Here is a 24,157-nt window from a genome sequence, read left to right as displayed (position 1 = left end):
CATCAGTGTGCCGTGTTTATAGGCACGCACACATATAAAATATGCGTAGACACGCAGAGCACACATATAAAAACTTAGACACGGATAGTTTGTGTCTTTGCCGTCCCGTGACGTACTGGGTCCTGTGGCGGCGCTAGTGCAGCGCATGAATAGTGACTTGAGCCGAGCAGTGTTATAGAAATTAGATAATAATGCTACCAAAATACCGATAGATGGATCTAAAATATATTTGAAATATATTTTTATTTCCTACATTGCGCAATAATTAATAAAATTTAATGACGCTGTGAATTTCATTTATGCATATTAAATATTGATCAGAGTTTGGTAAATGGTAGGGTAGGCAGTGTCTTTATGTCTTTATGGAATGCACGCCACTGTTATTCTGATGTGGTATACATCAGAATAACACATGAGCTAAGTATATTCCTGTAAAGTTAACAAAAATTCTTTTCATTTACCTAAATTTAACGTGAAAGTGTTACGTACATCCATCCAATCATACTTACAAACTTTCACGTTTATTATACTACTATGACTAGACTAGATAATAACAGGATGATTAAAGCTATCAAAAAACACAGCCGGACACAAGAGAGATTCATTTTTATTTTTCTGCTTTTAGGCGACGATGGCGCGCAACGAAAAGAAACAGCGCCATCCGTTCAAACAATGAGACAAGAAATGAAACACAGGCCCAGAAGGGGCGAGAAATACGACCCCAACCTTATAATCGTAATCGAGAACAAAAAAGTATCGTACAAATGCAACACGTGCAGCAAGGAGTTCCAGAAACGAGGGCATTACACACAGCACAGGAACTATGTGCACCTAAAGAAACGACCAAAAGTGTTCGGTTGTAATCTCTGTGATGTGAGAGTGCCTCAAAACAAGCGAGCTATGCATATGGAAACACACGGGCTAAAAGCGCCGACTTGTGGTGCGTGTGGCAAGAAATTCTCCTACCCCTTCCTAGTCGAACGGCACATACGAATCTACCACATGTTCGAAAAGGACCACAAGTGCCCTGAATGCGGTTTGGAATTCGCCACGCAAAACAAACTTCAACAGCACAGCCTAACACACACAGACAAAAGACCATACCCCTGTGAGATTTGCGGCAAGAGCTACAGGTCGAGAAGTAACCTGAGAACGCACGTGAAGATGCACTTAAATATACGGAACTATGTGTGCCCGGTTTGCGAGGAGGCGTTCGTGCAAAAGACTAGTCTGAAATATCATATGAAAAGCCGACACTCGGATTACTCTGGGCCGCTTAAACGCAAACAAGACAGTCAGTCCGATAACCGATAACTGATATGTAATAACAAAACGATGTGATGTCCTATCCTATCCTCTTCGATTATACGTTGTATCCACGGTATTATAGAAGATGAATGTCCTATCCCATCCTATCCTATTATAATTTTCATCCTCTCCTCCTTACTATCCATCTTATCCTTCTTGAACGAAAATCATATTCTAGGCGTTAACAAAAATTTAAAATACATCTTCTTCTTCTTATATATAAAATTCTCGTGTCACAATGTTAGTCTGCATACTCCTCCGAAACGGGTGGACCGATTCTCATGAAATTTTCTGTGCATATCGGGTAAGTCTGAGAATCGGCCAACATCTATTTTTCATATTATGTACCACGGGCGAAGCCGGGGCGGACCGCTAGTTACATATAAATGTGTCCAAAAAATAACAAAATGCTGTCTTTTTATTAGGCAACCATAACAATAAAAGGAAATAAAACCAAACCAAAATAAGGGAATTATTGTGACACTGTTAAATCTTATCTTACTAATACCTATTATAAATGCGAAAGTTTGTGAGGATGTGTGTGTGTGTGTGTGCGTGTGTTTGTTACTCTTTCACGCAAATTCTACTGAATCAATTTAGCACACATATAGAGGGTAACTTTGATTAACACAGAATAGGTTTTATCCCGGAAATCCCACGGGAACGGGAACTATGCGGGTTTTCGTTTGAAAACGTGGGCGTAGCCGCGGGCGTAAAGCTAGTGATAAATAAATATATCTTTCTTTCCTTTATATTCTATTCCTTATCCCATCCTGTCTTCAACGCCTTCCTATCCCAGTGGCCTTTACATCCTATCCTACTGATGTTATTAACGTGAAAATTTGTGAGGAGGTATTCATGTATAAATTCAAACACAAACATATTTTATTTATTCAATTAGACTTCTTCTAGAAGCACTTGAATCGTCATAACAGTTTTAACATTTACCACTGATTCGGGAGCAGTATCTTTGAAGAAGAACCGGCAAGAAAAAAAGGCATCGTGAATGTTTGTGAGGATGGATTCATGTACTCTTTCATGTCACTAACTAATCGGATATCTCTTATATATAAAATTCTCGTGTCACAATGTTAGTCTGCATACTCCTCCGAAACGGGTGGACCGATTCTCATGAAATTTTCTGTGCATATCGGGTAAGTCTGAGAATCGGCCAACATCTATTTTTCATATGTACCACGGGCGAAGCCGGGGCGGACCGCTAGTATTATATGAAATTTGGTACATTATAGTTTGGATTAACACATAGGATACTTAGAGCTATACCTAGTTTTTAAATTAATGTAAAAAGTAACCTTTAACTGTATGCATATGGTAAAAATTTAATTTGTAAAAAAATTTAAGTTGTTTGTTTTAATTTGTATCCAAGTAGATGAATAAAGTTTTCATTGGAAATATTTTGTATTTTTTCCTTTGTAGTTGTAAGTTTTCTCACTTCATAAAATGCTATTATGTAGTTCATGAAATGGTCGCTTTTTTGTGGGAAATTTTATTAAATCGTCTAAATTTCACGATTTTGTCATCCATCTTTGGACGAATCGTAAAAGTAGGTGTCTATAAAATCCTAACTAATCTCCTTTCTCGATAAATGGGCTATCTAACACCGACAGAATTTTTAAAATCGGACCTGAGATTAGCGCATTCAAACAAATAAACAAGCTTTACTGATAATGTGAGTCTTAAAATTATAAAATTCCGGCAGGTGGCGCTATATTCAAAATGTGATAGCAATTACTGTTTATTTTCTTTTACCACGCGAGCGAAGCTGCGGGCTGAAAGCTAGTAGGTATATTATAAAAAACATATTTGCACCGAATATTCATATATATATAATAATAATACGATTTTTAAAACTATTAGGAAAAAAAAACCCTACAGATATTTTTGTTTAAATAATTTTATTTTCGTATTTTACATAAGTAATATTTAAAAATAAGTGTTCCTTGGGTCTCTATGTCCACTGCCTATAATAGAAGCATAATATCATTATTCATTACCTAAAACAATATTATTAATAAACAGGAATAAGGTCTTTCGTCATTTCTTAATTTTGTGTGCTAAAAGTGCAGTAAATAAATCACCGAAAGTAAGACACATTTTTACTCACAATAAGTAATAACACTTATATTATAATTATAAATATTAACCATATATAGAATCAAATTTCTTTTCCAGGCTGGCGTACAGTGAAAGTCCTACGCAAAGAGGAAGACGGTATAATAGTATGGCAGTGCGTCGACTGCGGCCGTAATTTCAAAAAGCGTGATCACTTCTCCCAGCACTATAAATTCGTGCACTTAAAAATGCGGCCGAAACTGCGCAGTTGCCATCTTTGCAACGAGAAGGTTCCGACGCAAAACCGTCCGTTCCACATGGAAATAGCGCACGGACTGCCAGCGCCATCTTGCGGCGCGTGTGGGAAAAAGTTTGCATTTCCCAACCAAGTATTGAGGCATCAAAAGGCATATCACATGGGCGAAAAACGGTTCACATGTACTATATGTGATATGAAATTTGCTTCAAACTCGTTATTGATGAGGCACACGATAAAACACACAACGCTAAGGCCGTATAAGTGTAGTTATTGTGAGAAATCGTTTAGGTGGAAGAAGAATCTGAAGACGCATGTGCATATGCATTTGGATGTTAGGAATCATGTTTGTAGGATTTGTGGGGAGTCTTTCGTGCAACAGTCGAGCTTGAAGTATCATATGACGAAGCGGCATTTGGAAGCAATGTAGTATTAACTACTAGCTGATCCCTGCGGTTTCACTCGCAATGCTCCGCTCCTGTTGGTCTTAGGGTGATGATATAGCATATATACCTTCCTCGATAAATGGGCTATCTAACACCGAAAGAATTTTTCAAATCGGACCAGTAGTTCCTGAGATTAACGCGTTCAAACAAACAAACAAACTCTTCAGCTTTATAATATTAAGGATGTTATGTTACTAGCTTTCCGCTCGCGTTTTTAAAGAAAAACCCGCATAGTTCCCGTTCCCGTGGGATTTCCGGTATAAAACCTATGTGTTAATCCAAGTTACCCTCTATATGTGTGCTAAATTTCATTGTAATCGGTTCATTAGTGTTTGCGTGAAAGAGTAACAAACATACATACATACACATACATAAATCCTCACACACTTTCGCATTTATAATAATAGTATTTACAATTAGTAGGATAGGATTAAGGATGAAGTAATCCTCAAGATTTAATATCAAATCCTCCCTTCATCATTAATGACCGCCTCCTCGGTACAGTGGTTGACGCGTGAGCGTAACACCGAGTGGTCCTGGGTTCGATTCCCGGTGGAGACGAAGAAAAAAAATGTCTTGGTCTGGTAGGACACAGAAAGCTAATCACCTACTTGTCCCTAAAGAAAATAGATCAGTGAAACAGATGTATAATGCATCTGCCCGTTACCCCACTTGGGGACATGGGACTTCACTAATCTTGAGGATTTATCACAGGCTGATAATGGTCTCGACAATTCGTGTAGTGACATGAAATATCAGTATAAAAAATAGCCTAAGTTACTCCTTATAACATCAGATATCTATCAGTGAAAGTCCCGACAAAATCGGTCCAGCAGTTCCAGAGATTAGATAAGAAATAGACAAACAGACAACGATTGTAAAAATTACTGTTTTTTTATGAAATGTAATAAAAATAACATGTACAGTAACAGAAATGTAATGTGTCTGCAAACATAATATTATGGTCAGTTTGGGCGTTGACATATTATATTGTTTAATATATTTTCGTTCGAGTATTTGCCTGCGACATCTATAAAACAATTTATAATGAAAAACAAATAGACTACAAGCCCGCATAGGACAAAAATATGGGTCAAATGAACCACCAGGGGACATATCTAGAACGATAGCAGAGCAAAAAATAATAAGATTCATCACTATGCCGTCACTTGTAAGCTGTCCAACTGAGTGCAGATGAGAATTGAAAAGTACAGGTAGACTCGGTAAATTTTGGTCATATATTTTTGTACGGCATTCTTAACCATCGATAGATCCATTAAAAATAATAAGAAACCGCTCAGTGCCGTACAAAAATGGTGGTCCACCAAGTCGGAATTTTTATTTAATTTCCGAGAGTTACCGGGGGTAAATTTGGTCATTTGACCATGTACGGCATCTGTGTCATACTATTGCTATACTTTTTTTTTTTTTTTTTTTTTTATCGTTGGGAAATGCATTTACGCATCCCCCTCTACAGTTTTACTGCCCGAGGGGGTATGTGGGACTCGCATGAAGCCATACCCACTAAAACCCAACGGTGGCCACCGTTCATCTTCGGCGACAGGGGTTAACAGCCAGGCCTTGTACCCCTGCCGCCTACGTGGTGAGTGCCGCAACTGGGCGACTCGCCCAAGCCCCTAATTTGGCAATAGGCGACGGTATCGCATACTGATAACGCTGCCCTATTGCCGGGCTATCCACCCTCTGTCGCAGGGGGGGCCGGTTTACTTGCAGCGAGCATATCTGCAGTATGCTCGTCTCTACGTAAACCTCCCCCTGTGCTTAGTTGTTAGCTCTTGTTTCAGGGCAGCCGTTGGACATACTGACGCCTCCGTCTACCAGGTCTCCGTCGACGCAGAGGATCCGCCGCTGGGTCATTTTCCCGGGCCCTCTCTGCATCTTCTTTCGCCTTCATTATGGTTTCGCAGAAGGCTGCGACCATCCCCCATTTCGCGTCATCAGCGACCATCATCTTCACAAGGTCATGCAGGGTTAGATCGTTGTTCGCTCCCAGCAAGCCCTCGAGCGACCTTCTTTCGGATGTCCAGGCTGGACACTCGACTAACGTATGTAGGGCCGTGTCTAATTGGCTGCTGCAGTGGTGGCAAGAGGGGGCCGGTTCACGTCCAATCCTATGCAGGTAGCTGCCGAAGCATCCATGCCCCGACAGGACCTGCCGACTTTCCAAGGTGATAATTAACCACCTCGAGATTCTTAATATTAATGTATATTTATATTTTATTATAAAAATATAAAGCAAACATTTCGTTATATGGATTTTTTTCTTTTTCAGATTTTTCCCCTTTGAACCAACGAAAATGTACGGCACATGAAAAAATATTATCTATGCATAAAATACTTTAAAAATAAATTTATTTCGTGTTGTGTCAAATGACCCCCTGGAGTGGGGAAAGAGAGGGGATTGCATCTCTCGATTTTTTCCCCTTGTCCCCATGATTTTTGTACGGCGTTGCGGAATAATGGATTAAAAGCAGTATAGCAATAGTATGACACAGATGCCGTACATGGTCAAATGACCAAATTTACCCCCGGTAACTCTCGGAAATTAAATAAAAATTCCGACTTGGTGGACCACCATTTTTGTACGGCACTGAGCGGTTTCATATTATTTTTAATGGATCTATCGATGGTTAAGAATGCCGTACAAAAATATATGACCAAAATTTACCGAGTCTACCTGTACTTTTCAATTCTCATCTGCACTCAGTTGGACAGCTTACAAGTGACGGCATAGTGATGAATCTTATTATTTTTTGCTCTGCTATCGTTCTAGATATGTCCCCTGGTGGTTCATTTGACCCATATTTTTGTCCTATGCGGGCTTGTAGTCTAAAAGGTTTCTTCTTTAATTTTAATTTGTCTCTTAAACGACACTGTGAAAATACTTATGTTTATGTTGCTTTTTTATAGTTTTAATATTTGTTACAAATAAAAAGGTTTAAATTTACTCTGTGTTTTATTTTCTTTACTTTTGAATCAATCTTTAGGTGGTAAGCTTTAATAATAATAAATAGACATTCTATCTAAGTTCTATCTAATGTAGACATATCATGAAAAAGGCTGAACCATTTTGCAGTTTAGGCGAACTAAATAATTTTTTTTTCATCGTACTTTGTAGATAAGTCTCGGAATCAGACCTCTAATAAAAAAAACTTCATGTACCTACATATGTCTGTGTGCCTGCCTGTTAGCCATTAACTAAAAAATACTGGACTCATTTGCAGTTTGTTTTCACCATTGGATAGCTTGAGGAAGCTTTTAATATGCAAAACACGGCCGGAAACCTATTATTATACACACTACCATTATTACACACACATTATTATACACTAATATTATAGAATAGGTATTCTGAAAAACTATCTCTAGATTTTAGACTTATTTTCTCAAACCGGGTACCTACAAAGGTACAATAAAAACAAACATTTAATAACCCTTTTCCAAATAAAATACTCCCTATTAAAAGTTCGTAAGATATTTTATGATAAAGTAATATTTTAAAATTTATTATAACACCATCTAGTGGCAAACTAAGGCAAAGCTTAATTACTATTATTATATTATCCACTAGCATTCCGCCTGCGGCTTCGCCCGCGTTTTCAAAAAAAAACCCGCATAGTTCCCGTTCCCGTGGGATTTCCGGGATAAAACCTAGCCTATGTCACTCAGAAATGATGTAGCTTTCCAACAGTGAAAGAATTTTTCAAATCCGCCAAGTAGTTTCGGAGCCTATTCAATTCATACAAACAAACAAACAAAAAATCAAACCTTTCCTCTTTATAATATTTGTATAGATTTATACACCTACATTCTACAAGATACATACATTATATACCTACAAAGACTTTTAAAGCAATACTAATTAACTGTGGAAATAAGGTCTAAAAGACGTCCATGTACATAAGTAAGACTTCGAAATGTAATGATATAAGAATACGAAATCTAATCCGAAAGTACTGATATTAATTGCATAAATTTTGTCCCTAGGTAACCCTACCGGTCATAGCGACGTGAAAGCCACTGGATTAAAACGCGGCTTTTCTGACGTGCTAAGTAAAACTAAGATTAATGTCAAGGAAATTTTACTTAACACCAATGCGACACCGATTCGTTGTAAAATCGGAATCGGTTATGCCTGTTGTTTCTGCATCAAACAGTTCCCCGATCCAGCCGATCTAAAAACACACACTTTAGAAACACATTTAAGTGCTGGCGATTTAAATAATAATAGTATAAAAAGAATAACTGGTCGAGGAAGGAATAAGCTTTGCGTCAAGTTAGATGTTACAGGACTCAAATGCAAATTGTGCGGCAATCCAATAAAATCTTTCGATGAAATGTTTGAACATCTCAAAAAACACGACAGACGGGTTTTTACGGACGTCAGTAACCATATACTCCCATTTAGATTCGATAGCGACAATCTGCACTGCTATTTGTGCTCCAAAGAGTTTAAGACGTTCAAAACGTTGTTAGAACACATGAATGTGCATTACAGTAACTACATTTGCGATATTTGTTCAGCGGGTTTCTTAAATGAGGCCAAATTAATGTTACATAAAATGTCCCATCCATCTGGACAGTACATTTGTACCTATTGTTCAAAAGTTTACGATACAAAGGCGAAGAAAAAGGCACACGAGAAAAGTGTTCATTTGAACGCTAGGACATTTACTGTATGTGGTTATTGTCAGGAGAAGTTGAGAAGCCAGAGTCGGAAAGAGATTCATTTGAACGAAGTGCATGGTGTTCCATTGCCGAAGCGAGAGAAGGCATTGTGTACAATTTGCAATCACGAGTTTCCGAGCAAGCATTCGCTAACCGCGCATTTAAAGCGTGTACATTTGTTGGAGAGAACTCACAAATGTCAGTACTGTGAAATGGAATTCTACTCTTCTTTTGAGCTGAAGAAACACGTGGTTAAACATACAGGTGTAAAAGAGTTTCAGTGTAACGTGTGTTCCAAATGTTTTGGGCGCAAGACTACGCTTCAAGAACATTTGCGTATCCATGATGATAAGAAACGGTATGAATGTGGGAGCTGCGGGCAGGGGTTCACACAGAAGCATAGCTGGCGGAGTCATTTACGAACAAAGCATGGGAAAGGAGATTAATCCATAGATATGGTCATGCTGTTTCTGATAGGAAACAAACAATCTCTGTAAACTGAGTAGTAACTACTTTGGTAATCTGTGAAACGAGAACAGATACATAAAGAACTAGCTTTCCGCCCGCGGCTTCGCCCGCGTTTTCAAAGAAAAACCCGTTCCCGTAGGATTTCCGGGATAAAACCTATCCTATGTCCTTTCTCGGGTATCAAAATATCTCTATACCGAATTTCATGCAAATTGGTTCAGTAGTTAAGGCGTGATTGAGTAACAGGCAGACAGACAGAGTTACTTTCGCATTTATAATATTAGTATGGATTATCTTGATAATATGTGCAATAATAATCAGTAAAAAATTGGAAAAAAATTAAAACATAGCTAATATGGTCAGTTTGGATGTGTAGATTTTCATGACACGATGTTTCTGTTGCTTTTTTTTATAGTTTAAGTATTTGTTATCTACAAATAAAAATATTTAACCTTCATAGTTAAGTGTTTTTATTTTTAAATGATCTAACTAGCTAAGTAACTACTTACTTTGAAACCTTAGTAATATAATTATTTCTGTTTTTTTTTTTTACTTAGGCATATCATGAAAATAATACTTACTCCATTTTTTCAATTTATCGACTTAAAAAAAATCTCCAAAAAATTGTTGCTATAATCTACTAGATAAAAATAAGTCGGGTTTTCTCCAGAATGCACGAACCGATTTCCACGGTTTTGCATTCGTTGGAAAGGTCTCGGGCTCCGTGAGGTTTATAGCAAAGAAAAGGTGTCTCTGGTGGCGAAACGGAGTTCATCCGGTTTGCTAGTGTCTAATAAAAATACTTCATGTCAACATCGTGTATGTGTGTATGCCTGTTTGCCATAAACTAAAAAAATACTGCATTGAATTTCATATGGTTTCACTTTTACCAATTTTAATAAAAATTAAAATTTCTCACTAGATTTTAATTTCTTTTTTTAAATCTCAAAATACTTCCATTCTTATTTACTGTGAGTAGTTCTGAAGACCATGTTATGATAGTTATGATACAAAAAATAATGACAATAATTGAAAAATTCTTACATTTATTATAACGCCATCTAGCGGCAGACTAAACAAAGCTTGTGCTATATGAGCTAAACAATATTTTTATCGTGGTTCTCGAGGAATGCTTTTAATTATAAAATAATACAAATAATCTTATATACAGGGTGTCCCACTATTGGTATACTAAGCGCGAAGGAACTTGTAGTTTTGCATACACTGATCACGTAAAAAATACTTTAAAAAAAAATTACGTCCAAAATTTTTTGCTAAATTTTTCCTGAAAATCCATGTTTTCTTCTCTAGCTTCGCGTAGCCGGCATATACCGCTTCTCTAATATGAGCATTTTATCTATGAAAACATAATCTTAAACGATAGCTCACGTGCTGGTGGCAAAGTTGGGCGGCTCGCTTGTTATGGGTGTACATATAGAGTTTTAAGAATTCATCTATTTGAAAAAAAAATGCGTCTGGAATTTTTTAATTATTTTTTACGTACTCAGCGTATGCAAAACTATAACCTCCTTTGAGCTTAGTATACCAACAGTGGGACACCCTGTATAAAAATGAATCGCAAAATGTGTTGGTAAGCGCATAACTCGAGAACGGCTGAACCGATTTCGATAATTCTTTTTTTATTATATTCCTTGAAGTACGAGGATGGTTCTTATGTAGAGCAAACGTAAAAATGTACCACGGGCGAAGCCAGGGCGGACCGCTAGTTATGTTATAAAATTAAACTATTCATACAATATAGGTACATTATACAGGGTGTCCCACTGTTGTTATACTAAGCTCAAAGTAGGTTATAGTTTTGCATGCGCTGAGTACCGAGTACGTAAAAAATTCTTATAAAATTCATATTCACTATAGCTATCACACACCATATTATGTATAATGGAAAATGTTGTAAGTTCTAGTATTAAATACATTCATTATTATTAATTATAATACTATTAAACAGAATTATATTGATGTACTGTATAATTCGTCGTAATAAAGTGGCTGTACTCCGTTTCTGATACCCAAGATACAGGCAAATAGCCTAGTTTGGATATCACTGTACAAGCAACCTTGTAAACTAATCCTACATTGCATCCTCCATTACATCGTTAATGTGATAGCAGTATCACATTAACGATGTAATGTTTTAATATTTTGGTTAATAAAGATTTTTATTTATTTATTTTATTTGTTATATGTTTTGCACGCCTCATAAGCGAAGCGTTGAGGTGGGTACTACTGTCACTTCGCGCAAAACATCAGATTTTTCAAACTTAAAATGTCTTTATGTATCATACATTGCACTTGTAAGATAATACATACACACACATATAGTCCATTGAATAAAAAGTTCTAGAGTGCGTGAGTTAGTAACGTAAGATGTTTCTTCGGAAACATGTCAAGAGTCCCTAGGTAATAAACATACTAAAACCCCGGGACACTAGGAGGAGCCCCGGAGTGGGGGGAGGGGGGAAATGGGTCCATTTTTTCATTTTTCGCTTAAATCTCAAAAACGGTACATGTTAGAGAAAAACTTTCAAGGAAAAGTTGAAAGGCCATAAAATTATCTACAAGTTGTACCTAAATCATTTTTTCCTATATCCTACCGTTTCTGAGTTATACGCAGTAAAAAATGATTTTGGCTCAAACAATTTCCCCATACTACACATCAATCGATCAAAAAATATTTATTTCTTCCAAAAAACTCAAATGTGCAACTTGTGACCGGTACTGATAGATTGCTCTTAATTAGGTCTATAATTGGTAAAATAAACACATTCCTCTATGGAAGCCTTTAGGAGGAATCGATTGTCAAAATGTAATATTAGGGCAGTTTGAGTTACTGAACTTGATCTTTTTATTTTTTTCTTCCAAAAAAACTCAAAAGTGCAACTTGTGACCGGTACAGATAGATTGCTCATAATTAGGTCTATCATTGATAAAAATACCAGATTCCACCGCGGAGGCGTTTACGGGTAATTGAATTTTATTAGGGTAGTGACGATACTTGAACTTTTTATTTTTTTTCTTCCAAAAAACTCAAAAGTGCAACTTGAGACCGGTACTATTAGATTGCTCTTAATTAGGTCTATAATTGGTAAAATAAACACATTCCTCCATGGAAGCCTTTAGGAGGAATCGATTGTCAAAATATTATATTAGGGTAGTTTGAGTTACTGAACTTGATCTTTTGATTTTTTTCTTCCAAAAAACTCAAAAGTGCAACTTGTGACCGGTACTGATAGATTGCTCTTAATTAGGTCTATAATTGGTAAAATAAACACATTGCTCCATGGAAGCCTTTAGGAGGAATCGATTGTCAAATACTATATTAGGGTAGTTTGAGTTACTGAACTTGAAATTTTTATTTTTTTTCTTCCAAAAAACTCAAAAGTGCAACTTGTGACCGGTACAGATAGATTGCTCATAATTAGGTCTATCATTGATAAAAATACTAGATTCCACCACGGAGGCGTTTACGGGGAATTGAATTTTATTAGGGTAGTTATGATACTTGAACTTTTTATTTTTTTTCTTCCAAAAAACTCAAAAGTGCAACTTGTGACTGGTACCGATAGATTGCTCATAATTAGGTCTATCATTGATAAAAATACCAGATTCCACCATGGAGGCGTTTACGGGGAATTGAATTTTATTAGGACAGTTAGTTAAAAAGTTCAAGTATCGTAACTACCCTAATAAAATTCAATACCTCCTAAACGCCTCCATGGTGGAATCTGGTTTTTTTATCAATGCTAGACCTAATTATGAGCAATCTATCGGTACCGGTCACAAGTTGCACTTTTGAGTTTTTTGAAAGAAAAAAAATAAAAAGTTCAAGTATCGTAACTACCCTAATAAAATTCAATTCCCCGTAAACGCCTCCGTGGTGGAATCTAGTATTTTTATCAGTGTAGACCTAATTATGAGCAATCTATCTGTACCGGTCACAAGTTGCACTTTTGAGTTTTTTGGAAGAAAAAAATAAAAAGATCAAGTTCAGTAACTCAAACTGCCCTAATATAATATTTTGACAATCGATTCCTCCTAAAGGCTTCCATAGAGGAATGTGTTTATTTTACCAATTATAGACCTAATTAAGAGCAATCTATCAGTACCGGTCACAAGTTGCACATTTGAGTTTTTTGGAAGAAATAAATATTTTTTGATCGATTGATGTGTAGTATGGGGAAATTGTTTGAGCCAAAATCATTTTTTACTGCGTATAACTCAGAAACGGTAGGATATAGGAAAAAATGATTTAGGTACAACTTGTAGATAACTTTATGGCCTTTCAACTTTTCCTTGAAAGTTTTTCTCTAACATGTACCGTTTTTGAGATTTAAGCGAAAAATGAAAAAATGGACCCATTTCCCCCCTCCCCCCACTCCGGGGCTCCTCCTAGTGTCCCGGGGTTTTAGTATGTTTATTACCTAGGGACTCTTGACATGTTTCCGAAGAAACATCTTACGTTACTAACTCACGCACTCTAGACCCCCCTTGGAGGGACTCATTCAATGGACTAATATTAAGAAAAAACACTATTTTTAACGTTCATGATATTTTTGATGTCATTTTTGTTATTTAAACTAGTTAAAAAACAGTTTAAAAAAGTTCTGTCTTGGACGTCCGTGTGTCTGTATGTGCGGATCCTTTTTCTTGTTAACACGATAGCGACCGAAATACTTTACTAATCGAGTCTTTTTTTTTCTCTTACGCTTGAGTATGCTCAGGAATAGAACCCTTTCATTTTTCAGGGTCTGATTCGATGTGGTTTAATTGTTATTTAAATAAACAAAAATAATAATTAATAAATATTTAATATTTATTAAAAAAAAATTATGAGGCGTGCACTTTTGGATTTTCCAAATTATTTATTTTATACTAGAGGTCCGCCCCGGCTTCGCCCCTGGTACATATTTCGCAATAAAAGGTAGCCTATGTCCTTTCTCGGGTATCAAAATATCTCCATACCAAATTTCATGCAAATTGGTTCAGTAGTTTAGGCGTGATTGAGTAACAGACAGACAGACAGAGTTACTTTCGCATTTATAATATTAGTATGGATTCAAGTGGAATGTTTATACATATTATGTATACTAGCTGCGCTTCGCGTTTTCACCCGTGTGGCACCGCTCCTGTTGGTCTTAGCGTAATTATTTATAGCCTTCCTGGGTAAAGTGGGTATTTAACACCAAAAGAATTTTTCAAATCGGACCAGTTCCTGAGATTAGCGTGTTCAGACAACCAAAATATTAGTATAGATTAGTATCTAAACTAATATTATAAAGCTGAAGAATTTGTTCTATACATTAGTAGTCCTGCTCCGCGACCGGACTTTAGTATCTATTAAGATACTTAGCTGTAGTATTTATACTTAGTTATTTTTCAAAAATTTTACAATTATTATTTACTAGCAATGCCCTGCGGTTTTACCCGCATAGCGATATAGCGATATCGTGACAGTGAAAAGTCTACTATAGGTCGGACTATAGGTTTAATTTTTAATCACATGAAAATCACCTTTACCCCGTCCCGCACTACGGCCTGCTCATTGTATTGAACAGTATACCGACTATTTTCTGTAGATTGACACTTTTAAAAATTCGTTATATCTTTTGAATGGAATATCCAATTTTTTTCATTTAAAAAGTATTTTGCTGGTATTGAAACAGTCTATAATAAAACATCATTTAATGGGATAAGGATTAATATATGTGTATGGATAACATGGTTTGATTACTGTCGGCACTTCTATTTACTTTGAAAACGTAAAAAAGTTGTTGTAGTAACATAACTACTGAAGATGGACATATGGTATCGCGGACTTTCTTGTAGATATTGATCCATTCTATAATACCGTAGAACATTTTTTTGTTCTATCTTCAATAGATTCCGCATCGCACGCGATGACAGAAGTTTTATTGAGGAATTTTTTACACCTTGGGTTACATTATTGCATTTTTGGTAAGGATCTCTATTTTTTTTTCAAAATGCAATATAGCCTATGTTGCTCAGTGAAGATGCAGCTTTCTAATGGTGAAAGAATTTTTGAAATCGGTCCAGTAGTTTATGCGTGAAAACGTATATACATACGTATACATACATAATTACAAACCTTTCCTCTTTATAATATTATTATAGAAGTATAGATGTTGGGCAAAAATTAAGCAATACCAAAACATTTTTTTTTAATAAAATCACACTTTGTTTTTTTTTATTTTGATTATCGATTGATTAATGCATACAATTTTATTTTTAAATTAATTATTCCTTTTCGCTTTGAACCATGTATTAAATTCTGTGATTAAATTCATGACACAGATAGCACAGAACTTTGAAATTAAAAAATAGAATAAACAGTGAATGACGATGGATGATCTTCACTTTGACGATGGTGCCGACCTGCGGGTCTATGGGCGGCGGCGCGCGGCGGCGACTCGCTCTGCTCTCTCTGGTCGCGTTCGCGTTCAACCCCGTCTGTTGGCGCGCCAAGCAGCCGCTCCTTCATCTCGTGGATGTAAGGGCAACGCTGCATCGCGATGTACAACTCGCGGACGCGCACCTGGATATACATTTAAGAACACTTTTATTTAAAGAAAAATAAAAATCATCTCAGAGAAAAATGCTATGTCGAGTATCAAGTAGCTTCGGTCAGTGAAAATAGATGTCGCTACTACACGCTATTGAGAAGAATTGAATCGCGCTAGCAAAGTTTTTTGTTGTATAATGATATAATTTTCTCCAATATCTATAATAATATAAAACCTGCGATGCCCGGCCATGAAGACGCGGCTGAACGCCCTGGCAGCCAAGATATCAGACGCACTGGAAACGGTAGCAGTCGAATCTTGGCACACCGCCATCGAGCGAGCCGGCGATGACTGGTCCGGCATGCACCGCCTTTGCCGCCAGCTTTCCAGGAAGCCCTCTCCGATTAGACCCCTCATGGCCGGTGACGGAACCCCACGTTACCGCGCCGAGGATCGAGCGGAGATTTTCGCAGACTTCCTGGAGAAGCAGTTTACGCCTAATCCGACTGCGAATGTGCAGCACGTAGAGACCATCAAGCGACATGTGATGGACTACTTAGAATTGCCGATACCGCCGACAGAAGATCCCGTCGTGTTCTCCCCTGGTCGAGTCCAAAGGATGATTCGCCGAACTAAACTGCGCAAAGCCCCCGGTCCCGACCGAGTCACCAACGAAGCGCTGCGTCACCTACCCCCGCGAGCCATCGCAACGCTGACGCGGCTCTTCAATGGAATCCTCCGTACCGGGCACTTTCCATCCCCGTGGAAGCTCGGCCGAGTCATCCTGATTCCCAAGCAAGGCAAGAACATCATGCTGCCTGAGAGCTATCGCCCCATCACTCTTCTGTCCTCGACCTCGAAAGTTTTCGAGAAACTACTGTTGCTGCACATTACGCCCCACCTTCAGCCACGCGACGAACAGTTCGGGTTCCGCGCCGAACACTCCACCACTTTACAAGTGACGAGAGTACTGCACCACCTCGCTACCGCTTACAACAAGCGAGAACAATCGGTTGCAGTATTTCTTGATATGGAGAAGGCGTTCGATCGCGTCTGGCACACCGGACTCGTCTACAAGCTGTCCACGTCTACTACTCCGCGTCGAGTAGTTAAGACTGTGGCCACCTTCCTGCAAGACAGGCGTTTTCAAGTGGCGGTTGAAGACGCTTTGTCCACAGAGCGCCCCATCCGAGCCGGTGTGCCCCAGGGAAGCTGCCTGTCGCCCGTCTGCTATAGCAGATACACGGACGACATTCCAGTCGCTGGCGGAGCTATTTTAGCGTTGTATGCCGACGACGCTGCGTTTATCACCACCTCGCTGAACGCCAAGCACGCATCGGTAAAGATGCAGCGAGCACTGGATGCGCTTCCCTCATGGCTGGAGGACTGGAGACTCAAGGTCAACGTGGGTAAAACTCAGGCGATTTCCATCGGGCGGGCGCGCCTTCTGCCGCCCCCGGTGTCTCTCATGGGCGAGAGCGTCGAATGGTCACCGACGCACAGATTAGAGAATAGTTACTTCGTAACAGATACATCACTCCCATACAAAAGCTAAAATACCTACGCTATATTTACCTACAAAATGCGCCGCAACTCGGCTGCAGTAAGAAATGTACTCTACGTACACGCATCGAGAAGCGAGTTTCCCGCGCACGCCGCGTGATTGCGTCATCAAACGAAAACTTTAGGGTTGACCCGAGCGCGTAAATTAAACACAGAGTTGCTGAAACACTTAATTTTTTATTGTTAATTATATTTGTTACATTATACAATAAAAAAATGAAATCTTATTGATAGTACTAGTAGTTGTTTCCTTCGGTTTCACCCGCGTGGACCCGCTATATGTGTCTCCTGGATAAAAAGTAGCCTGGTAGGTTTGTTCCTGTTTAGGCAATTGGAAAAAAGACAATTCCTTGTTATTCACTCTTGAACTCCAACACCCGTCCACATCGCAAAAACCGGGCATCTTGGTAGCGAGCGCGGGAAACGTGACGCGGGTGCGCAGTCTCGCGTGTGCCAACCAACTGCCGCTTGGGTCGGTACCGACCTACTGTGCGGTAGGCGCTTATAGCGCGACCTTGAGCGAGTGACGGAGGCCTGACCGACGGCCAAGTACCTTGGTGTGACCATTGACAAGACGCTCTCGATGCGGCCCCATGTGAAGAACGTAGTTGCCCAGACGCGTGCCGTGCGGAACATACTCCGCCCCATGCTAGCATCTCACCTGCCTCTCCGTACGAAGCTGTGCATCTACAAGGCGTACGTTCGCACGCGACTCACCTATGCGGCCCCAGCGTGGTTCGCGTTAACCAAAGAGACAGACCGCAAGTCGCTGCGAGCGCAGCAGTCGCTAGCGCTCCGCACCATCTCCGGAGCACCACGCTTCGTACGGAATCAGGTCATCTCCAGGGACCTGCGCATGGAGAGCCTGGACGACTTCGTTCGTCGCCTGAGTTCCTCCATGTTCGCGCGCGCCGACGGAGCGCGATCCCAGCATTTGCAGGGCATCGCGCCATACCATCGGCGACCGCCGGACATAAGAGGCCTACCACGTGACCTAATCTCCTAGGACACGACCGCTTCCTCGCCGCTGGCTGATGGGCGCCCCCCGGCACCTTGCCGGCGGGCTCGACCTCGCTAAGCGGCGGGTGGCTTCACCCACGGACATTCCTCCCTGCAGCAGCTAGCAGATCGCCCGCGATACCACGCGGGCTCGATCGCACTGCAGCAGGACACTTCCCGGACACGACACCTCGGACCATTAGGTCCCACCCAGTGCCCCGCCTGTAGTTGCAGGCGGCGTTGCCACCACTGAAAGGGGCCGTCGCCCCGAACAGTTACCCCGAGGCCTGTGAAGGCCTGCGTGGAAGACCCCGAGATGATATAATAATATATTATGTATGAGCCAATCCTAATGTTTTATGAATTTTTGGAAAATCTGACATTTAGTCAGATTTTATATTATATTATATTATATTTTTATTTATTTATCTACCTACACGTTTCTCTATGTATGTATATTGTATGTAATATAATATTTACTTAATAATATATGAAGTATTAAGTATATTTATTTGTCTATTTGTATTCATTTGTAGTTTTTATTTAACTGCATACGATTTTCGCATAATAATTTATTTTCATATTAGCTTTCCGCCCGCGTTTTCAAAGAAAAACCCGTTCCCGTAGGATTTCCGGGATAAAACCTATCCTATGTCCTTTCTCGGGTATCAAAATATCTCTATACCGAATTTCATGCAAATTGGTTCAGTAGTTAAGGCGTGATTGAGTAACAGACAGACAGACAGAGTTACTTTCGCATTAATAATATTAGTATGGATAATATTAATCTAAAAATACAAATAAATTCCATATGATTTTTAAAGCACTGTGACTGCTTTTAGGTCGTGGGTTCGATCCCCGCTGATAAAATAATTATTTAAATAAATAAAATTAAATTAAAAATAAAATAAAAAAGCCTTTATTTCTCAAAATCACAATGGTTTCTTACATGTTAAAAGTATGGTTAAATGTGAGATGTGAGGGTTAAATGAACTTAATTATTATATTACAAACTATAACTAAACTTAAAAAATAATGATCTATACATAAGAAAGGAAGACTCATAAATTATATAATATTTAGCTTGAGAACCCCTTTAAGTAAGGGTGAAGGCCTCCTCCAGACTGTTCCAGTATTCTCTATTTTGCGCTTGTATCATCCACATTTCGCCAGTTATTTTCGTTATATCGTAACTACTTAATTATTATTTAACTACAATGAAATAACATTTTTTAGATTTTAAATATCCTTTTACATTAAAATAAATCCTAAGAGTATTCTAACTACCTATTTTATATTTTAAGTATCAATGATGTTGAGCTGATGATATTTTTTTTTTGTTTCAGGAGTCAAGTTTGAAGAATTCATAGTGGCTATAGATAACAAATATTTTTGTCAAGTCTGTAAAGCTAGTTCCACACAGTTCAACGATCTCAAATACCATGTTCTGCGATTACATTTCAAAGTGAAAAGCATCGAATGTTATTTTTGCTCAGAATCATTTACGTATTACAACCAACGGAAAAAGCATATGAGTCAAGAACATGGCTTTAACAAGACAGTTACAGAGTTTACACAGTTTACCTGTGATTACTGCCAAAAGGTATTTAAATCAAAAACGTATCTAACAAGTCACATACAAAATATTCATTTAGAAAGGCAATGTTCTAAATGTAAAATGAAATTTAATGGGAATAAATACTTTTTACACTTAAACGAGGTACATAAAAAGTCGCTACCGATTTGTGGAATCTGTGGTTATCGATCTGTCAATGAAAAAAATTTGAAACGTCATCAGCGCTGCGTTCATTTAAAAGAAAAAAATAAACTCTGTGTTGTCTGTGGTATGGCGTTTCAGAGAGAAGGGCATTTACGAGAACACTTATTAATACAGAGTAAAGTGAAGAATTTTAAATGTAATGATTGCAATAAATGTTTTACTACGAAAGGGACTTGGTTTGCGCATCGTCGCTTGCATACAGGCGAAAAGCCTTACAAATGTAGTATCTGTGATATTGCTTTTAAAAACCGTGGTAGTGTGAGGTATCATTTGAAAAATCACCATAAACAACAATATTAGTTTTATTTTAAGATGCGGAATGCCGCTGTAAAAAGCTAGCTCTAAGCGCGGCTGCGTCAGGGATTTTTATTTTTTAAAATTTTATAATTTTTATTCTAATTACTAAGAAAACTTTATAGTTACGTCCTACATAATGTGCTACTGTTTTTTATGAATTGTGCAGATATAGTTTCTATCCTCGGTGGACACTATAGAATGTTATATACTTTTTTTATTATTAAGTACATAGAGTTACATTATGTTTATTAAAATTTAATATACAAAACGTGTTTCTATTTTCCATGTTTTTTTTACGCTGCAATAGGTACAGTTAATGTAAATATACAGGGTGTCCCACTGTTGGTATACTAAGCCCAAAGGAGGTTATAGATTTGCATACGCTAAGTACGTAAAAAATACTTAAAAAATTCCAGACGCATTTTTTTTTCAAGTAGATGAATTCTTAAAACTCTATGTGTACACCCATAACAAGCAACCCGCCCAACTTTGTCACCAGCACATGAGCTATCGTTTAATATTATGTTTTCATAGACAAAATGCTCACATTAGGGAAGCGGTATATGCCGGCTGCGCGAAGCTAGAGAAGAAAACATGGATTTTCAGGAAAAATTTAGCAAAAAATTTTTGACGTAATTTTGTTGTTTAAGTATTTTTTACGTGATCAGTGTATGCAAAACTACAAGTATCTTCGCGCTTAGTATACCAATAGTGGGACACCCTGTATATTTCTAGTTTCTACGTAGGTAGTTACCTACACAGTACACATATTATATTCTACTTCAATAGTATAATATAGGGAATATTATCTACTCTGTGAGCTTTAGGTATAAGATGATCAGAAGTTAACTTTAATAAAAGATAATTTAATAAATAATATATCGTTTTTTTCACTTACCTTCCTTATCCTTAGTATAATGACTGGCTGCTCGTCCCGGCTCCACTCGTGACTCGGGATAAAAGTCAAATAAAGTCTAAGTAAGTATGTGTCTCAGGAAAAGGCTATCTGCTGATGGAGAATTTTTGAAATCGGTCCCTTATATTTTGTGTAAAACTATAACATAGGTACAAACCTGTGGTACAAACATCCATACTAATATTATAAATGCGAAAGTAACTCTGTCTGTCTGTCTGTCTGTCTGTTACTCAATCACGCCTAAACTACTGAACCAATTTGCATGAAATTTGGTATGGAGATATTTTGATACCCGAGAAAGGACATAGGCTACCTTTTATTGCGAAATATGTACCACGGGCGAAGCCGGGGCGGACCTCTATTATCTTATAATGTCACGAATGTTTCATAATATATTAGTTTAGTTAAGTACTAGATTTCCGACCGCGGCTTCACCCGCATAGTTCCCGTTCCTGTGGGATTTCCGGGATAATAATTAGCCTATGTTATTCTGAGTCGTCAGCTACCTACATATCAAATTTCATTGTAATCGGTTCAGTAGTTTTTACGTGAAAGAACATCATACATCCATCCATCCACAAACTTTCGCATTTATAATAGGTATTAGTAGGATTTGATATTACATAGTCATACTACACAAATTTACATATTTTAGTATAACTTATATATTCTACTAGTTGTTCGCCTCGGATGTATTTTTTATTTATTTTAGGGATAAAGTAGGTAATCTTTTTCCTTCTCCTGGCTATTAGCTACATTCCCACCAATTTTCAGCCAAATCAGTTCAGCCGTTCTTGAGTTACAGTGTAGGTAAGTCCGTAAGTATGACTTTCTTTTAAATATATGGACTTAAAAACTATAGCAGACTGTTTCGAATTTCACGAAAACCTTTGTATGGCTCTTGATGGAAGTTTTTTTATACGAGTAATTTTGCCGCAAGTATGTTACTTAATATGTTAATTAGCTTTAATATGTTATTCTTGTACAAAAGCTACATCTCGGCCCATCATCAAAGTCCGTTCTAGTTTTCACGTGATGGTGCATTTGGGCGTATTCAGAAAGAAAGCTTGAAACTTATAAGCGCTTATAAGCGCTTATAAGTTTCAAGCTTTCTTTCTGAATACGCCCTTTAGTTACATCAAACGAGCGAATGCTCATTCTAACCGATATGTCAAATTCTTTTAGTGAAACAGGCGAGCATTCTTTCGTTGTTGATTTACAATGCGTTCAAAAAGATTCTATGCAATGTTCTAGTACTGAACAACACTGACTACGAGTTTTCGGATTAAAGATCTCGAAAGAATGCTCAATGCTCTTGCTCCAGCTCTATGTTCGTTTGATTGCACCGTGAAAGAGTAAAACACACTACACAGTAAACATGAAAGTTAAAAAGAGCATGAAGGAGGGAGGTAGGATTTTTAATAAAACACATTCATGCCGTCATAATTAGTTTATTGAAATATACAGAAGTAAATTTAATATCGATTCAAAAACTTTTGTATAGTTATCTTCAAGTTGCACGCTGGGGTAGACTTTTGTTTGTGATATTTTATTTATCTATACTATATACTAATATTATAAAGCTGAAGAGTTTGTTTGTTTGAACGCGCTTACCTCAGAAACTACTCGTCCTATTTGAACAATTCTTTCGGTGTTTGATAGCCCATTCATCGAGGAAGGCTATGGGCTATATAACATCACGCTAAGACCAACAGAAGCGGAGTCACGCGGGTGAAACCGCGGAGCGCGGATAGTAATTAATAAATATTCATTATCCTAGCGGATATAATCTGACAAACCAACATCCATTAAAATCAGTTCAGTCCAATAGTTCCTGAGATTAACACGCTCAAACAAACAAACGCTTTATATTATTAATTAATTAAGATAGAATAAATATTTGTCCTGGCTGCACCCAAGAAAAAAATTGTCTTTATTAGTTACTTTATTAAAATGTACATTCTAATCGTGAAAATTTTGTAAAATCGGTTGAGTTGATACGTTGCTGCCAGATACTGTATTTGGAATTCAACATAATAAATTAAAAATGTACTAACTATTGCGATATAATATCGTGATTCGTGACTGACATACCATGTGCTAAGTGTGTTTTTTCTTGCACTCGATCGCGTAAAATCTAACTCGTATTTCTATGAAATTGAAACAGCGCCGCCTAGCGGCCACAAGTGGCAACTTTATTTGTAAGTGTGTTTTCGGACTCGCAATCGAGAGTCAAGTGTTACTCGACTCGTTTTAATAATTGAAATACCTACCTGTCTTTCATGAAATTAACATGAATTTGTGTTCTAGGAGATTCAGGATATCCTGGCATTGAATAATGACACCAATATTAGATGCTACTCCTGCTAATTATACTGAGAAGCATATGAAAGTAGTTATCGAAAATACATTTTCATGGCTCAAAAATTGATGGCATTGTTTACTTACAGGCCACTCAAGTGTTCTAAAATAGTTTTAGCATGCACAGTGTTTACATAGGATGTAATAATATGTAATAATTAACATTGAGGACAATCAGGATGATCCAATTTTTTAATGTACATATCAAGCTTTCCTCCCGCGGCTTTGCCAGCTTTTTCAAAAAAACCCGCATAGTTCCCGTGTTATTTCCGAGATAAAACCTATCCTATGTGTTAATCCAAGTTACCCTCTATATGTGTGCAAAATTTAATTGTAATCGATTCAATAGTATTTGCGTGGAAAAGTAACAAACATACACACACATAGTAGGAAGGATGCTATTTAATTAATGATAGGGAAAATTTAATGAATATTATTTACTACTAGCTTTCCACCCGC

General features: G+C 37.8%; 2 protein-coding genes across 4 annotated transcripts in view; both read left to right on the top strand.

Moving 5' to 3' along the window:
* LOC149475915 (uncharacterized) overlaps window positions 1-20,620 on the top strand; it is a 106,138-nt gene extending 85,518 nt beyond the window's left edge. The window contains exon 6 of one of the 3 annotated variants that reach the window (XM_089712830.1): window positions 19,691-20,620. In XM_089712830.1, the coding sequence (XP_089568956.1) occupies window positions 19,691-20,424 (734 nt within the window). In that variant the 3' untranslated portion in view covers window positions 20,425-20,620. Of the gene's footprint in view, window positions 1-3,501; window positions 5,126-8,091; window positions 9,219-19,690 lie in introns of those variants that run through there. The other 2 variants (XM_089712829.1, XM_089712839.1) reach the window with 2 other exon arrangements.
* On the top strand, window positions 385-1,505 carry LOC149475916 (zinc finger Y-chromosomal protein-like). Its single transcript, XM_089712946.1, has one exon. The coding sequence runs from the start codon at window positions 535-537 to the stop codon at window positions 1,312-1,314; it is 780 nt and encodes a 259-aa protein (XP_089569072.1). The 5' UTR covers window positions 385-534; the 3' UTR covers window positions 1,315-1,505.
* Window positions 20,621-24,157: the final 3,537 nt, after the last annotated feature.

The sequence above is a fragment of the Colias philodice genome, chromosome 29 (assembly GCF_061535455.1).
Source record: "Colias philodice isolate Cphi_HAF_F1 chromosome 29, ilColPhil1 Martin Lab GWU primary, whole genome shotgun sequence".
In the NCBI taxonomy this organism is placed as follows: domain Eukaryota; kingdom Metazoa; phylum Arthropoda; class Insecta; order Lepidoptera; family Pieridae; genus Colias; species Colias philodice.
Note: the sequence above shows the minus strand (reverse complement) of the source record. Positions and strands in the feature narration are given on the sequence as shown.